At 42.3% G+C, this 18,216-nt stretch overlaps 1 protein-coding gene across 4 annotated transcripts in view; it reads left to right on the top strand.

Moving 5' to 3' along the window:
• Positions 1-514: 514 nt before the first annotated feature.
• YTHDC1 (YTH domain containing 1) overlaps positions 515-18,216 on the top strand; it is a 35,983-nt gene continuing 18,281 nt past the window's right edge. Inside the window, exons 1-8 of one of the 4 annotated variants that reach the window (XM_018553579.1) lie at positions 515-898; positions 6,328-6,429; positions 6,842-7,164; positions 8,114-8,459; positions 14,392-14,481; positions 15,019-15,072; positions 16,793-16,887; positions 17,562-17,670. In XM_018553579.1, the coding sequence (XP_018409081.1) occupies positions 868-898; positions 6,328-6,429; positions 6,842-7,164; positions 8,114-8,459; positions 14,392-14,481; positions 15,019-15,072; positions 16,793-16,887; positions 17,562-17,670 (1,150 nt within the window). In that variant the 5' untranslated portion in view covers positions 515-867. The remainder of the gene's footprint in view (positions 899-6,327; positions 6,430-6,841; positions 7,165-8,113; positions 8,460-14,391; positions 14,482-15,018; positions 15,073-16,792; positions 16,888-17,561; positions 17,671-18,216) is intronic. The other 3 variants (XM_018553581.1, XM_018553580.1, XM_018553582.1) reach the window with 3 other exon arrangements.

The raw sequence follows: 18,216 nt of genomic DNA, 5'->3' as shown, positions 1-18,216 counted from the left end.
CCGCAGCCTCTAATGTAGAGACTGCAGTGATGGCACAGAGGGAAGGTACAAAACACTGGCCACTAGAGAGGTGAGATTGAGTTCTTCTGTTATAGGACACCTTCATTTAGGATGTATTATTCCCCTTAAAGGGTCGTATCAACCCATTCACGAAGGATTTTGTGATACAAAACAAAAATGAATTCTGAAATGTATTTACAAATACATAAAATGTATTATATAAATGTATGTAATGCAGGTATCTGAACGTGACGTGATATCAACCTTGTACCCTGCAATCCTTGTACAGCAGCAGACTAGGGGAGGAAGAACCAGCACAAGCAGGCAGTAAGTTGTTCTGCAGTGCTCATGTGCTAACAATGAACTTATTTTGCAGGTATTACAGCACCTTTATATTTACTTTATTTGTGGAGTTCAGCTATCTAACTTCTCAATAGAAGCGCGCAATGGTGAACACAGCACTACACTACACTGCATTATACCCACACGCGGGGGGCGGGGCCTGACGGCGTCACCGAGTACGTATGGCAGGATTGCATGCCGGGAGCGGGGTGTTGTTGTCGCAGAAGGGTGAAGCAGAGCTCCGCCATTTTGTGCGTAGAATAGGGTGAGGGGAAGAAAGAGAACGGTGGCGGCTTGTTGTTGTGAGGGCCGGAGAGCAGGCTGGCAGTGTCCGGGAACGGTGGACGGGGTAGGTGAGCTCCGCCTCCCTCTCTCTGGTCTCGGGACTGGTCGCCCCCCTTGGGATTCAGCTTCGCCACGGCAGGAGAGCGGGGCGCCCGGCGGGGCGGGGGGGACACTGTGACATCCGCCAGCGGCCAGGACAACAGGGGGCATCGGCGCAGGCGGCGGAACAGGGGAAGAAGGATGGAGGCCGAGAGAGGAGAGCAAAGTAAAGGTGAGCAGCGGACATGACACGTGTGGACCGGAGCTGAATGAATGGTGCTCCCATCCTAAGACAGGCCTTTGTGTGTGATCAAAGGGGGGCCAGGCCCGACCACTGCCTGTGCTATAGGGCGAGCTATAGTAATGACATGTTTCTTCACTTGTAATCGCCAATCACACTTACCTGCTATCTGCATCCTCTGCCTAGTGGACCAGCATTTCTCTTTACAGCATAAGCCCCTATTTACACCTGAGCGATTTGATTCGCCCTTTCCAAAAGCGTGCCAACGCTCGACGCAAGATTTCCATTTTATCCTATGGGGCCCATTCACATCTGAGCAGTGTGCTGTCGCTTGTGGTCCCAGGGATGTGCAGGAGCTTCCTTGGGGTCCCATTTTGGACCACCTTTTCTTTAATGGGAACCCCTGAAAGAATGTGCATTTGGTGCCTACCAACCATCCCCTCCACATAGTAACCGGATATAATTTGCCTAAAAAAATGCACACTATAAATGAGCTGAAAACAAATGAACATAGCCGAGTATACATGGGTTGAATTTTGTATGAATGTCCATAGGAAACACTATTCAATAATGCCATCAGAGACTTGACGAGCGTCCTTCAGAACTTCATTTGGTTTTACATTTGATTTTGGAAGGAATGGAGTTTGCTGAATAAAAACCACATCAACAAATCACTGTTAGGCCTTGTTCAGATGCTGCCTTTTTACCGCCCACTCAAAATCTAATATAACCGCTTCTGATGATTGTATTCATGCAGTGACCATGGCAAGTCCTGGCAGAGTATTGCAATTGAAAAGCCCCATTGGGGGGTGAAAAAAAAGGGTGGGGAGGGTAGAAAAGGCATTCAGGGGGCAGCAGGATTTCCTTCTGAAAAGCAACCCACCATGGATCACTTTTCATAGGGGCAGTGGAGCCTGTTGCCCAGCTAAAATTTTCCATCCTGCTCCTTCGATTTTTTTTTTTTTTGTTGTATTTTACACTATTGGAAGAACGAACATTCCAAAAAAAGTTCTTATTTAAAGCCTGAATAAATCCGATGTGAACTGGCCCTTAGAAAATAGCCACAGCCTGAGTAGAAGAGTCTATCCCCTGCCAGCATTCTGCAGACTAGCATCCTTGCTTGCTGTGTGGAGGCCGTGGTCCCTCTGCAGAGATCTGATACACCTGCTACTGAGTCAGAGCTCTCCAGTCAGTGGGGAGCATGAGCTTTGATGCATGGAGACATCTAGCTCTAAGCAGGGGTCTCTCAGACCTCTGTAGAAGGACCACTGCAAGGATCCTGGTCTGCAGCATGCTGGCAGGGGACAAGCGGTGACAACTGTAAGTCCCCCATTAACACTACACGACGCCGAACGTGCAATCGTGTGCAGCTTTTGCCGCATGCCGCCCATCCATTTAATTGGTTTCTGCATACTTTTACTTTTTCAGCTGAGTCTTCAGCGTTTGACAAGCAACCACGCGCAGGACAAAACACAAGTTTTTCTGCCCGTGGTTGGGATGCCATTGACAACGGGATGCCGTTGACTGCAAGCATGACACACATTTTAAATTCGTTAAGTCACCATGCGTCAAAGCCCAAGCTTTGACACGCATTCATGCAATGCAAAGTTGTGAACGGGGGCATTTTACATCATTTGTTTTGATGCACCTGGAAGGTATTTAGCTGATGTAACATGTAACTTGTGTTAGGCTTTCAGTATGTTCATTTGTGGATAAAAGGAGAATTATAGGGAGAGTGAAATGCGCACATCCCCATAGTTAGAGCCGATGTGCAACACTGCAGCTGTCACAGGTTGGCTCTATAGATCGAGAACTGAGTGATCACAAACCGCTGATCACTCAGTTCATGATCTTCTCCCTGCAGAGAGCGGTGACTGTCGGTGACGGCTCCCTTCAAGGATTCTCCTCTCCCTTCTCTGTTCCTCCAGAGCTCATTGGAGGGACAGACAGGGAAGGGGATGGGCACAGCTGGCTTTGCCTCTAGGGAAACGCAGCCTGCTGTCAATCGGGTGAAGGGGTGGATCTCGACAATATTGTTGATCTTTCCCGACTACAATGCGGCTCTGCACTGTCAGCAAATAGTGCACAGTAGCCCGTCCTCTTGTGATCCAAAAGAAAATTAATGCCAAAAAAAGGTTTGGCTGTAGTTCTCAAGATTTTCTTAGCCCTCCTACAGTTTGTCAATTTAAAACAATGTTCCTGCCTAATTTAAATAGGTCTGTCAGAAGTGTTTTTTCATTTTTGTTGTCAAATTTGAGAAAGGGGGGATTAGCAAAGAGAAATATATTTGCTGGCATGGAAAAGGATAAGTAAGAATAAGCACTTTGCAGGGAGGATTGTTTTTAATATTTTGAATATGGCGAAATGGTAACACTAATAAACATACCATCCCATCCCCATGCTGCCAATCTTCGCGCTCTATAAAAGAAATTGATCTCAATCTGCGTCACACTCTTTTAGGAATGTCGATTGCCTGGTCCCTTCCTGCACTTTCATTCCATCTGCTGGCCCATACTTCTCTAAAGAGCACAGTAGTGATATGGAGGCAGGAGGATGGAACAACATTGAGGGAACAGGAGACCAGAAATGTCATATGTAGAACATTCTTTGGCACCCAGATCTCTTTGAGAAACGTTTTTAGTTTCAGTTTCACTTACTGTATGTTTCTATTTCGGTTATATTTAATTGGAGACCAGGAAATAATTGTGGTTCAAAGTAATTGAAATCCACCAAACTGCTACAAAATGGACCAGTGTGTGGCCAGCATTTAGTACTGTTTGGAAGCACCGCCTTGTTTATGGTACTTCAAAGCTTTTGGCACAATGTTTCAGCTCCTACTAGCTCTGTAAAAATATTCCAAAGTTTTTTTTCACATTTTTATTTCATAGGATACTGGAACAGCCACAGCTTGGCTGTAATTATTATTATTATTATAATACAGGATTTATATAGCACCAACAGTTTGTGCAGCGTGCTACAAAATGGCTGTCATGGATAACCTTATCATGCTGCTTCAAGTTCTCCCCTTGTTATTATTGTTCAGGGTTTAGACGACCACTAGCATGCTAGTGATGCTACAGAAAATTGCCTCCTTTTTTTTTTTTTGTTCTACAAATTGTTCCTTAATTGGCTAGGAGGAAAGGGATAGACCTATTAGGATTTCCACCTATACTTTTTTTCTTGAAGTCTCGCTGGTTATTAAAAAAAAATACAGCACGTCCAGTTGCCTTGATTTATTTTTTTACAGATATACTAAGACCTGGATGAATGAGAACCTCCACAGACAATGCAGAATGTATCTTTTTTACTTTTGGCCATGGTAACGATGGGTACAACCCGAGAAGGTGAATCTCCCCAACCTGGACACCACAAAACCTGACAGATTCTAAACCTTCAATTACCTAACTCTACCTAAACAAAAAAAATTAACTTTTAGCTTTAGATACTTTAAATTATTGTAGGCTTTGTACTACAATTTGTGCATCTGGTTGTTTTAAAGCAACCAGGTGGGTGTAGCCCTTGGTGGCGATCTATTATGTGGTTGGAAAATAAAAACCAGTTTTTATGTTTGTGTTGGCTGTAGCTCCACCCCAGCCTGAAGCCCAATTTATGGGCGTTCCTACACAATTCTGCCTCCTAGACCGGTCCCTTGAGCCTTTCTCCCCCTCATGTCCTTTACACTTCGGTAAAGGACATGATGGGGAGATCGGTACTTGCCGATACTGTGAACTGATTGGTCAGGAAGCCAGGCTGACCCGCAGTGTCACTAGGCAGCGTGAAAGCCGCCTTCCCAGCCAATGTGTCTTTCTGATTGGCCGGGAAGCTGGCTCCATTCTCCCTTGTGTCCCTGCCGGTCAGTGGGAATCTCCCTCTGACCGGCAGTTCCAGTATCGGGGGTAAGTATCGGAGCATTTGGCCGAGTACGAGTACTTGGCCAAATGCTCAGTATCGGCACCGATGCCAGTAGCGGTGCATCCCTACTCCTGTAGATTGTGTTGACCGAGGAGGGCATATAACAATTTAAAAAAAAAACTTTTTTTTTAATTTGTGTTCAAATTGCCCAGTAGCTGGGGAAGCAGCAGGGCTAGCAACAGGGGATAAAAGGGAACACTCACAGCTGATCTCCGGCAATCTTTGTGTTCTGATGGCTCCACAGACTCTCCAATGGCAGAAGCTGGATTTGCAGCAGCCAGCATGAATAAGAAGATGATGCGGGATGTAGAGCCCCTATATCAGGGATGGTCAAACTCCGGCCCTCCAGCTGTGGTGAAACTGCCCTATATGAAGGCTTGCAGCTGATCTCCATCAAACATCTCTGTGATCTGGCCAGTTGTTAGTAAAAATCCACAGCACTTGCTCCTTTTAGCACTGGCAAGGCAGTTAAAATCATCTGCCAGCTGCTATGGTAATAATTCATTACCCTGTGATTTGTTTACTAGCAGCCAGCAGATAGATTACACAGCCCTTTCAGTGCTTACTGATTCTTTGCTATTGGGAGTACTTGTACTGTGATCTGAACTGACGCCTCCTTCTGCTGTTCTGAATGAAAGTGTTGGTCTCCAGTCTGTGCCTGCTGCCAGAGACAGAGACCAACATTGTCAATCAGACCTAATTATGTATGCCTCCTTTGGAGCAGTGTGGTAGGACAGCACTGTGTGGGAGGGTGACCGCTATTGACCACGCTAGCTCAGCAACAACACCGCCTGGATCTGAAGCAGACCAAGTGCTACATGCACAATCTGAAATCCACAAAAACAGGAGATGGCCAAAAAATCTTCCAGTGGGGACAACCTACTTCGATGAGTGTCCCGAGAGAACATTCCCTTAATTTAGGAGGGATTTCTTGTCTTTAGGATAAGAAGGGAAGTCAAATCTCAATAGAACGTAGAGTTTTTTTTTTTCTTTCTAAGGCCCCTTTGACACGGCCGCTCCAATCGGGCCCGCCTATCAGTTTTTCAGGTGGACCCGATCGGGTGCCCGATGCAAGTCTATGGGCAGCCGCGTGTAAACAGATAAGTGTCTGTTTACTCCTGGTTAACCCCACCTCCAGCTGGGTCAGGTAAAATGAACGGAACAGTGTCCTGTTTCGCCGGATCAGCTGTAATCTGATGTAAACGGACACATCCGTGCACGGATCCTCTCCTGATCAGCCCGTGTGAAAGGGGCCTTAGGGCTTTGCTGTAATTTTAATGCATTTTTCTAGCCTTTTTTGTATTGGCATGATTGTATACATACGTCTGTAGCATTTCAGAACACTCTTGTATCAGCAGGGAAATTGGAAGGCTCTCGCGTAGGGAAGAAGAATCATTGCATGTCTCGAGGTATATTTTGGGCTTTGTGATCTATGTTGACAGTATCAGTTAAATGCTTATGCTATATGCCTTTTTTTTATCCAATATGCTTCTCTATATTTTTTACAGATGGTGAAGTGAATGTTTTGGATGACATTTTAACTGAGGCTCCAGATCAAGATGATGAGCTGTACAACCCTGAAAGTGAGCAGGATATTAATGAGAAGAAAGGTATATACTCGATTTTATATTTTTATTTGCTTATACTTATTACTTCTGTATGCTATGCTGTTGGCTTCCAGAGCACTGCTGAAAATCCCAGTACTGGGAATGGGACATGTTCCACAATATCTGGTCTAAGCAATGTTACGTGGGGTTCAGATTGCACAAATAGTATGTGTTCGCTCACCTCCCGATCTACTGAGCCGACCTGTGACAGTCTCATTGTCACAGGTCGGCTAGAACTATGAGGTGAGTGAAAAGCACTCACCTCATAGTTCTCCTTTAACAATGGAAGCAGCATTTGTTTAAGTTTTATATGTGAGTTTTGCTGAAAAACAAAGTTTTCATGAGACTCTGTCTTTTTTTTTTCTTTTTAACTCCATTAGCAAAAATGAACATTTCGTTGTTGTTGTTGTTGTAGGGTCCAAAAGAAAGAGTGATCGAATGGAAATGCCTGAAACCAAGAGGCAAAAACCATCCTCCCACCTAGCAAGGCCTCCCCCCCAAAGGCTGTCTAGTAGCACAAAGAGAGTTGTCAGCACCAAAGGAAAGCCGGTATCGGAATACAAGAACGATGACTTCTCTAGACATGACAGAAGCAGAAGGCCTGAAAGCGACCGGAGAGTTCATCCCTCTGGCAGCTCTGGACGGGAAGGATACAAAGGCCCACCGGAAAAAATCGCTGCGAGGAAAAGAGAATCTGACAGGAGACCCCAACCTGCCACTCCTGATGTGTCATCTGAGGTAACAAGTGACTCATGCTCATTTCTACTTTGTAATCATTGCTTGTTCCAGCATACATGTTATTTCCAAGTGTAACCAGTAATTCTAGAGTTTATATTTGCACCCAACATTTTGAAGTGTATATTCTACTTGTGTGCGTGAATTAACCAATCGCATGAATCAACTGAAAAGGTTTCTTTCTGTGGGATTCGATCCTTAAGGCTAAACTCCCAGCAGATATAAAATGTGCAAGTGAATGCAGCCCTGTTTTTATTAATACATCTTTAATGCAAGAAGTGTAAGTTCCTGAGTTTGGCTTGAAATTAGTTTCTTGTAGTACCCTAGCACTGAGAGTGAGAATTAGCACAAAGAGCCAGTTAGTTGTGCTGCCATGCATGGAGCATGCTGATGGGAGGAGTGCTCCCTCCTCCCATGACAATGATGAGCTCACCTGTCTGCTGCTTCTCCTTTTACTGTCCAGTGACAGGGTGGGCGTAAGGAGGAGACCTGGAAGTATTACGGAACTATTGCTGAACTTCAGCAGAGAAATACCAAACTTGTGATCTGTGGCAGAGCGTTGTGCTCTCAGGAGTGGATGGATGCTAGCTCTATCTATCTAATCTAATCTTGGGGCAGGACGAATCCCAGGTAACCAGTGCTCCTTAACCTCCCTGGCGATATTCCCGAGTCTGGCTCGGGGTGAATTTTCAATGCTAGGAGCGGTAACCCCCGAGCCAGACTCGGGGTTGCAGAGAAAAGTGACACTCACCTTGTCCCTGCGATCCTGCGGCGTCCTCTGCTGTACGCGGCTCGAAAATAAAACTAAAAGCCGGCATCTGACTTTTAGTTTCGTTTTCGAGCGTCACAGCCGGTGGGAAATTCAAAAGTGAAAAGTTGTAATATACACAGAATACACACAATACAATGGATCTTAGATTCATTTGCATTTCCCTTTCTATTTTACTATTAGAAAATAAGACAGGATTCAAGCAGGCGACCAAGCAGGTCCAGTCGCTCCTCTGATGGAAACTCTGATGACTATGGGTCAGATAGAGACAGTGGTAGCAGCGAGTCTTCTGATGATGACCAAGGAAACAGTGAAGATGGAATGGAAGAGGAGGAAGATGAAGGAGAGGAGGCTGAAGAGGAGGAAGGTGAAGAAGAGGAGGAAGAGTATGAACGTGAGGAACATGAAAGAGACCAACGAGAAGGAAATGATTATGATACCCGTAGTGAGGCCAGCGACTCAGAATCTGACTCTGCTTCATTCTCAGATGGAGACTCCATACGTTCCGGTTCTGGCTCCGACATTTCAGGTAATTTTGTGCATAGGATTTTCATCCACTATGGCATTTTAGTTGATTTTATTTGTAGAAAACGATTAAATGGCTGCTAAAGCTTAACCAAAGGGCATTTTAAAAGTTATGTTGTGGGGTTTTCAATTTAATTTAAAACAGACTTTTGCATCAGAATCCTCTGTGCTTGGGTTCTGAATTATTTTCCCTTTTTTAATGAACGTAGATGCATCTTAATGTAAAGGCATGGCTTACTTGAGGCAAGGTTGACATCTATTAGGGTCCTGTCTCTGAGTATTTGTCCTTCTAAAGTTGAGTTTGTGCTGACATTGGGTTAGTTTAAAAGTGTAAAAACCTAAAAGCCCTAATAATGGTAGTTGCATGCCAACAAGGTCCCTCCAACGTAAAGTGGTAGATGACATGCTTGTTGCAGCCTGTGTGCTTATTTTGACTAATATTTAGAAACCCTGCTTTGTCTAGACAAATTTCATCAGCATACTTGTCTGATAGGCAATGCTGCTTGCTTCAAGTCGCACTAAAAGGAATGCAATAGTGTCCAGTAATGTAACTATTCCCACCAGAGGACAGTAAATATTTGGAAAAGAATGTAGGATACATAGGAAAGTATTGCAGGCTAGGCACACACTTCATTTACAGTAAAGCCACGTCCTGGTCCAGAAATGCTTCAGTAAGTGAGTGCTATTCTCCCCAAAGTGAGGAAGAAATCCACCTTGGATTGTAGTTGCTGGGGTTGTCTCTTCTACCACTGTTATGTAAAATTCCTAAGATTTTTTTTTTCCTCATTCTCCCCATAACCCAGTGGTTGCCATGACCGAAGAGGAAATTACTCCAATAGAAACATGGGTAGTATTCATAACCCTTCCCCATGCTATCTAAAACAGTGGTTCTCAACCTCTCTAGGGCCGGGACCCTTTGGTAACATTTGTCAAGTTGTGGTGACCCCCAAAGGTAACATTTAGGGTTGACGCGGCTGCTGCAGCGACATCTGGCGACGTGGCAGGAGAATTGACACTGCTACCCTAGGAGGGGGCTGAGGACGACTCTCGCCTAGCACACCAGAAATCGCACAGCGACCCACAGGTTGAGAACCACTGGCGTACGCGGTCAGAATAAAAAAATAAATAAAAGAAAAAACACCACCATAGGAATGCATAGCTAGATTCCTATTGGCTATTTTTACTAGGTCCTCTGCTGCTGTCAATCACTAGAAGAGGACCTGATGGAGAACTTCAGGTCCCCCTCTGCTGATTGGCAGCAGCAGAGGGCGGGTGCATTAGCTAGTTTGCTATTGGCTATTGCAAAGTGAAATACCCAATAGGAATCTAGCTATGCATTCCGATGGTGGGGGGTTTTTTTTCTGACTTCCGGCGGACCCCGATGTCAGAAAAAAAAAAACGATCGCAGGGAAAGGTTTACTCTGCTCTACCTTTCCGAGAGAAAGTGTTTCTCTCCGGGGCAGCTGGGAGCCGCTATCTAATAGCGGGAGACTACCGGACGACACCCGGCAAATCGTCATTCGACCCCTGACGGGATCGTGACCCACATGTTTAGAACCGCTCATCTAAAACTAAAGTTCTACTTTAAATAATAAGCAAAGTTAAAAGTGATTAGCCCCGTTTTTCTTTTTGGACACACGGGAGGAGAAAAATATTCCCTGATGTTTAAAATGCCTGTCTGCCCTTCATTTAATGCGTATGTAGCTGCAACTTTGCCTGAGTTGACAGCTCCACAATATGCACATGTAGTATGGTTTGATTTGTCAATAAATTCCTCCCCCATGCACAAAACACTGGGAATAAGCAGTTGCATAAACGGAGCTCTGACCTATTAGGTATTGGTGCAAATATTTGCAATATTGTGTATGACACACTAAGTCCCTTTGTGATAAAAAAAAAAAATAGGATTCTATATAATAGTGTACATTAAGAGATAATTCACTGACTATAGGAAAACTAAGGACATCAGCAGTCCCAGAGTAGCATTCACTGCTACTGTATATATTATAGGTACATCTTATTACAGTTCTGCTGGAATCTGCATCCGACACAAAAGTAGAAATCGAAAAACCGTTTCAGTATATCATTCATAACTATTTAGTCTTACGAGATCATGACTTTGCATCTGTGACCTTTTCTAAGCCAGTATATGTGCTCCCAGTGCATCCCATCATTGGATTGAAACAGCGTAAGTACAGTTTGGTACCTGGAAGATTGCTTGGTGTATAACCATTATATCTGTTTTTGCACTGGTAAAATGACTTCATTGTGGTTGCTGGCTGTGTGCAGCACTCATTCCATATAATTCTACATGTGTGTGTTTTATATGTGTAAAAGGAATTTGCCCATGTTGTGTCCACATAATATTTTACTCAAGAAAACCACTCTGCAAATGCAGATTTCCAGTGTTTATGGTAACAGTGAAAGCCAGCATTCAAGACAAAATGGCAGAAGAGCGTTTGTGTTGGGTTTTCTGCTGTTTTGTTAGTGGTTTACCTGCTGTATTGAGTGTGGGTACATTCATTTCAGAAGTTGTTGCCTTTGCAGACAAAATACATTGTGTATTTATAAAGGAAGGCAAATCTGTCTTCAATACATTAATTTGTGTTTTAGGTTGCCGGAAGAATTAGTGCACGTTTTAATGTGACTTCCTCCAGTTCCTCACCTCTGGTCTCCATAGAAAAATACCAATAAATTGCTGTATGCCTCATTAGTTATCTGGTTTTAGGATGCATGTACTACTGGAAGCCACTGGGCTCTATTCCAGCCAGATTTCCTGCACAGAGCCCGCTGGATGTGCTGGGGTAAAGACGGGGCTATTATTGAAAATATCAGTGTATTGGTGCTTTTGCTGAATTACCTGTTATTGCTCGCCACAACCCTAGCTAGCACATGCACTGAAAAATAGTGGCAGAATGAAGCACAGTATGCAGTGGCTCTGAGTAGGCCATGAAGTCTATAACCTAATAACCAAGGGTGAACTTTATGAGCAGATTGTGATTTTTACTGGTGAGGCCAGTGAGATGATGCTGGTAAGAATCTGAATTGCCACACTGGGTTTGCCATTATTTTTTACAGCTGTAACAATTGAAGAAAAATGATCTATGCTGTAGATGTAAAGTAACAATGTTTCCCCCATGGCCTAGCATGCAGTTTAAGATCCCAATTCCAACGCTGTGTTGCATGTTGGCTTCTTCCACAGGATCTTGTCAGAGGGGATATAGAAATAAGTTAGAATCATGCTGCAAAGTGAGAAGAAGCCGGGACTCTTCTGTGCCCTATGTGACAATGCTGGATACCTAACCGACCAAGCACCGGCACTGTCACTTTGGAGGGTAGGGGAGTGAGCCACTTTTGACTTCACTGACTGTACATGTTTTCTAGGTCATGAAGTTTAAAGCTATTAAATTGGCATTACAGTTGGGGAGATATAGCATTTTTAGGGGTCAGTAGTGAAGCCTTTGTATCTAATTGCAGGTAAAAGCATAGAAAAATCAACTATTTTAAACATTTATTTGCCGTGGTTTTTTTTCTTTTTCATAAAAATTTTTTGAAATGTGAATGTACAATTTGACTTTACTTCTTGAACATGCCAAGATAATTTTATGGGACTATTAGTGGAAACCCCAACGAGGAAAGATGTTCTGTTGGGTTTATTAATTCCAAACACAGAGCTAATTACAGATGGGGGATGACGTAGGGAACAGTGACCATAGAATAACGTTCACTGTAAACTCAAGGAAACGCAGGCATGTCGGTACGACAAGAACACTCAGTTTTAAGAAGGCTAACTTTAAGGCCTGGTTCACACCCAGGAGTTGTTGAGCAGTTTAAAAAGCACTGTTAAATGTCCAACACAAGAAATCCCATGATTTTAATGGCCCTGGTTCACACCTGAGCAGGAAAAAGCCGGAAAAGGTACACGAGCTGCTTTGGGCAGGTAAAAGCGCTTTTTTGCCCCATAGTCTTGATTAAAATGCCCAAAAACACACGGCAGAAGCATGTTGCGCATTTTTGAAACCAGTTGTTTATACCGAAAATTGTATTGATAACACAGGGACACTAGATTAGAAGAAAGGGGGTTAAATTCTAGTGTGTAAAGTTTGGAATTACCTTCCACAGGCAGTGGTATCTGCTGAGAGCGTTAATTCAAGAAACTTCTTGATGAGTTTCTTCTTTCACTTAATGGAAAGTGTTGGATAGGTAAATATTTTACACAGACAGGTTGAGCTGGATGGACCCATGTCTTTATTTAACCTTACCTACTATGTTATTAATAGTGAATTCCCTGAAACAATCGCCTCCCTTCTTGCAAGTTAAGCTCTCTTCTGGGAATGTCTGATTGCTCTCTGTGCTTACCCAGCTTCTCCTCCCCTCCCTACAAAACCTTAAATATTGCAGCTGGGGAGGTCACTTAAGTGACATCAGAGTCTGCTGGGGCTGCTGACATCACACCCAGCCTCAATCTCCGGGCTTTTTGGCTGTCTGCCACAACCCGGTACATCCTAACCAGAAAAAAACGTTTTCACTATGTGATAAATGCATATTGCACCTTTCGCAAGAAAAACAAAATGCACCCATCTTGTTGTTCAAAAGAATTATTATTATTGTTCAGGATTTATATAGCGCCAACAGTTTGCACAACGTTTACAATATAAGGAAGACATTACAATTCAAGACAAGATGGTAAGAAGGGCCCTGCCCTTGAGGGTTTACAATCTAAAAGAATAAAATGTGCTTTTATTTATTTTTTGCTTTGGTGCCCACAAAGCAATACAACTCATCAGTTGACGTTTTTAATGAGCTCAAGTTTGGCAACTTCACTGCATTTGTACTGCATTGAGAATTGTAAGTCCTTCTGCTGCAGTGTCAGACCGGAATTTTTGTTTCCCATCACAAATGCTGCAAAAGAAGCCCCCTGCAATTCGGGTAAGTGGATAGACAGGTGGGCAGCTGCAGAATGGCACCATGTTACGCCCTAAATATAGGTGGAACATGGTAGTAAAGGTAGAATTGGCCTTTAAAGCTTCACCTTAATTACAACATTAGTCAATATGATTTGGTTGGGTTAGATTTTAGGGTTTCGAACACAGCAATGTGTATTATTCTTAAGAGGCAAGGGCCTGCTCCGTCCACTCTTAGTGTTCTGTGGTAGAACATTATGATGGAAAACCTTTCTGTGCCAGTCATACATCAGTACATCCTTTCTTTCTGCACATAAAAGGTGATTTCAGGTGACGGCTAGTATTCTGTTGTGGTACGTTCAGTTCTTGTATGTCACAAATCCGTCTTAGGTTGTATCACCTTACAAGTTATGCAACTCTTGTGTTACAAATACATTAACTTAGATAAATATACAGGGCTAAATCAGATGGAAATGGGCTCACTTAGATCTTTAAACCGTCTTTCATATTGTGCCGCTGCTTCTGATACTTCAGCGCAGTGATGGTTACATGTATGTGGGATTTGGTGAAAAACTTTACCAGCTGCTTGGTAAGGTTTTGGGGTCTCTGGCTACTTAGACGACTTAGATTTTTTTTTTTTCTATCAGGAAAAAAAAGGAATGCTTTGTTCTAGAAATTGATTTTAATATTTTGTTAATATGTTTACATGTGCATTTTTTCCTATTGCACATCCCAGCTGATAACTAGAGACGGTCATAACTGAAATGTCAGTTCATTTTGTACATTTACATGTTTGAAGTCTCTATACAATGCTGTTTTGTTTGCGTTAGTTGAATGGTTTATGGTGTAAGCACTGTGACCTGCTTTTCAGCAGTGTAGTTGCTAGATCCGTGGAATCTAGATCCTGGTTTATGAACCCTTTTTCTGTCGACTTTTGATGGATGGTTAGAAAAGCAGCCAGATTAGAGTTTGTCTTTTGGAGCACTTAGAGACCCCCTGCCTTCTTACATTATTTTTTCACATATTTTCTAGATGAGAAAAAGGAGGAAAGGAAAAGGGCTAGAGGTATTTCTCCAATTGTGTTTGATAGAAGTGGAAGTTCTGCATCAGACTCTTATGCAGGTATTATTTCCTTTCTTAGATACTTGTTCTGATTTCTTCCACACAAGGGAATTTAATATTAAGGCGAGCTTGCAAAGCTCATCACTGGCATATTCAACTGCAGTTTTAACATGAAGGCGGGAGGCGAGTGGAATATTCTGACTTCACTACCATTTGTTCTACTGTCAAGTTAAAATGCATTTCAAAAGTTTGACACTTGACAATCTGGTTGAGAAGGCTTGTTTATTGTATGCTTTTGGCTAATAATGTTTCATCAATGCATCCTTAAGCGTCTGTCACCTAGCAGTGTTTAGAGACAAAACCCATTACAGTAATGACATGGCATATTAATTAGGAATAAATCCTTTATCATGTTAAACATTGACACACTGGTGCTGAAAATGGCTAATTTTCTGCATCATGTTGCTCAGCCTGTGAATGTACTGATTCCGAAGAAGCCTAATCTTGTTAATGTGATTTCTATCTGGTATAAGTAGTTGTATTGAAAATGTATTTTTTGTCTGAAGGCACAATCTGAATACATGTACTTAAATGCAGGTTCAGAAAAGAAGCATGAAAAATTACCCTCTTCTGTGCGTGATGTTCGAAAAGGTATCCTTTAAATTTTTCCCTTTTCCTATTTCTTTTTCTCCCCTCCAAAGTTTGTCTGTTTTTATACAGTATGATTAAGGGCCCATTCACACCATGTCCTGATCATCACCAGGCCAGATTGTTTCCGGACCCAAAATGCATCCTAATTTGTCCCTATGATATTTCTGGCCTCTGTTCACACCAGCGCAGTCCGTTCTAGACCAGAAAAATGCTGCTGGTCTGGAACGCATAAAAACGCATCAGGAATGCACTGGAACGCACTTGTAAGACCATTTTAAGCTAAAAAAAAAAAAAGAAAAAACACAATGCACTGTGTTCCAGATCTGGTCTGGAAAATGGTGTGAACCTCTCCTAAAGCATAAGTGCACTTATCCATAACCCACTAAGTTAGAAGACCCCCACCCACCCTCAGCATGACAGCCACAGTGACATCCTCTGTGATAATATATATTCCAGAGGTGATGGAATCTTTAGCACTGGCTTAGCCCTCATGCACTTAAATGGGACCGTACTCTGAGGCATAATATAATTATGTATGCATGCAGGCAATGCTGACTATTTCAGCCTGTGGAGTGGAATCCGCCATGTTGATATCAAGCGTCTAGGTGAAGGGCTAAGGAGAGTGGACTAGTGCGATGCCGTGCCATCTTTTTTTTCCTAAAAAAAAAATTACACATTTTTTGGTGGGTTTTATCCCTTACTTTGGCGGAATTGCCTCTTGCTTCTTACTGTAGCTTCATAACAGGAAGTGAGGGGAAATCTCCCCAACAGGACACAGACAAGCAGAAAAGAAAGTTCTAACCTTATTCTATCCAACAAGCTAGCTAATTTGACTACTGGCGTGCATTGTACAGTTGAATACAGCCCTCATGGTTCTATGGATCCAAAAAAAAGTTTTGGACTTATCATATGCACAGGCTCGTTTTCTTTTTCCCATCTTTTGTGTCTGACAACAATTGAGAATAATAGAAATGCCTGTTACTTTTTTACCTATCCTGTAGTTGTTAGAATGAGAACAAATCTTGTGGGTTTCTGTGATTTTAATGGGATGACAACATATAAATCTTGAGTAAAGTGTAGTTTATCTATTTGGCCTGCTCTGTCAAATGTCCTGTGCTGCAGACTCTCTTTTGTGGTTTTGATATTTCCTTGTCATGTGAACTGCAGCATTTGTGACATCTCGGCTAAATGTACTAAATCTGGAACTTTTTTAGTAGTGGATGGCAACATTTTTTTTAACCTATCTATTCGACATAGTCTTTAGGTAAAGTGCCCTGTAAGATGGGAATAATATTTTTAGTATACATATCTGAATGGTGAACAACTGAAAATGGGGATCTCTCTTTGCTCCAGGATATTTTGAGAAGAAAAGCTTTGTTGAATGTTGATTAAACTGTGCATTAGAATGTGAGTAGAGTTATTTGGGTGTCTTCATAGTGAGCTGTGTGCATGTAGTCAATGAGCCCTATCCACTCTCCATCCCCTTTTTTAGTCCTTTTTTTTTTTTTGTGGAGTTTTCCAGTTTTTGTGAAGTAGTTTTTAGATTTTGTTTGCCGCTCACAAAATAGGGTAGCTGTAAGGTGGTTGTCAGAATAAAGAGAATTGCATTTCTACATGTAGAATTCTACTTTTGTTATCCACATCAGAGTATTTTTCTTTTTATTATTTGAATAGGAGGACCAGCCAAAAGATTTGTCACACTTGCTTTTTTTTTTTTCAGAACGAATAAACAAAATCCGGTACATTCTGCAGGATGCACGTTTTTTCCTCATAAAGAGCAACAATCATGAAAATGTATCATTGGCTAAAGCAAAGGTAAGATAAATTCCGATTTCTTTAGCAGAATACTATACTTTTTTTGTGTTTTAAATTGACACTAAACTCAGAAGTTAAATCTTAAAAAAATAAAGCAGCAGACCATGTGCCTCTACCTACCTATCTAAATAGAGATTGTGTACCTGTGAGCTTCTGAATGCAGGGGCTTTGTTGCATGCAAATACTAACCTGCTTTCTTTTCCTTCCATTCCACTGCGCAACGCAGTGACTAAGTAGGTAGCTGGGATATTTTTATAGCATAGAACATTTTGAAATATGTATTAAAAAGCCTCCTGTTTCTTCAAAAATGAGTCTGCTAAACCGCAGGGTTGTGTACAGACAGCACTACTGAATGTGGCCCAGCAGGAAAGTTTTTAGGCGGCTACATTGGAAGGCTCATTCCTAAGACAAACATTAAGCTCTGGAAGGAAGCAGTTAACAGTTTTGAGATTTTACAAGAAAAATTAAGAAATTTTAGAACTTCACCTTCCTCTAGCTTTGGATTTACTGGTTGTTTTGAGCTGCAGGTTTTCTGTATGTGCAGCTAGAATTATGAAGGTTTGTAACAGGCTTACTTTAGTATTTCTAGAAAACTTTTTTTGTTATTATAATGTATTTTAATACAGTTTTTATATATTTTCACATTTATCTTTTCACATTATCTTTTCACACAGGGTGTTTGGTCAACTTTACCGGTAAACGAAAAAAAGCTCAACACAGCTTTCAGGTCATCGCGGAGTGTTATTTTAGTGTTCTCTGTTAGAGAGAGTGGAAAATTTCAGGGTAAGTGGCTGCTTCTGCGAAGTCCCATAACTTTATCGTCCATTGAGGTACACAGGATTGTAGAATATTCTGACAAGTGGGTAATATTGCCGCCTACAGAAGGTCTAGACACTAGCAAAACAAGAAAGACAGATCAGCCCCCGGTAAAACCCCGCCTTCCAGCAGTCATGGCTTTTTTTCCCCCCCAGCTGTGCTATAGAAAACCCTAATTTTATTTTTTTTCTCTTCTAAATGATTGTTGCACCATTAATATTTTATTCTTTGGTAGCATCAGTCAAGCTTTCATAGCAGCGATTAGGATCAGCATAACCTAAGCAATTGCTTTGGAGGCTGGACCCTGCTGGAATGTAGATTTTGCCACTAGCCTGAAATGTTATCCTCAAACACTGGGCCCAGCCTGCGACTCTTTTGATGGTTTAATTTAGCGATCACATTCCTCAAGCAAGTTTGAGAATAAAATGCATGGATTCATTCTTATCCTTCTGTACGTGTTGCCATTTTCTGTTCATCTGTTGGCATTACAATTTCCCTCCACCCCCCCCCCAC

Source organism: Nanorana parkeri, unplaced genomic scaffold (genome assembly GCF_000935625.1).
Source record: "Nanorana parkeri isolate BGI_ZX_2015 unplaced genomic scaffold, ASM93562v1 scaffold124, whole genome shotgun sequence".
Classification (NCBI taxonomy): Eukaryota; Metazoa; Chordata; class Amphibia; order Anura; family Dicroglossidae; genus Nanorana; species Nanorana parkeri.
Note: the sequence above shows the minus strand (reverse complement) of the source record. Positions and strands in the feature narration are given on the sequence as shown.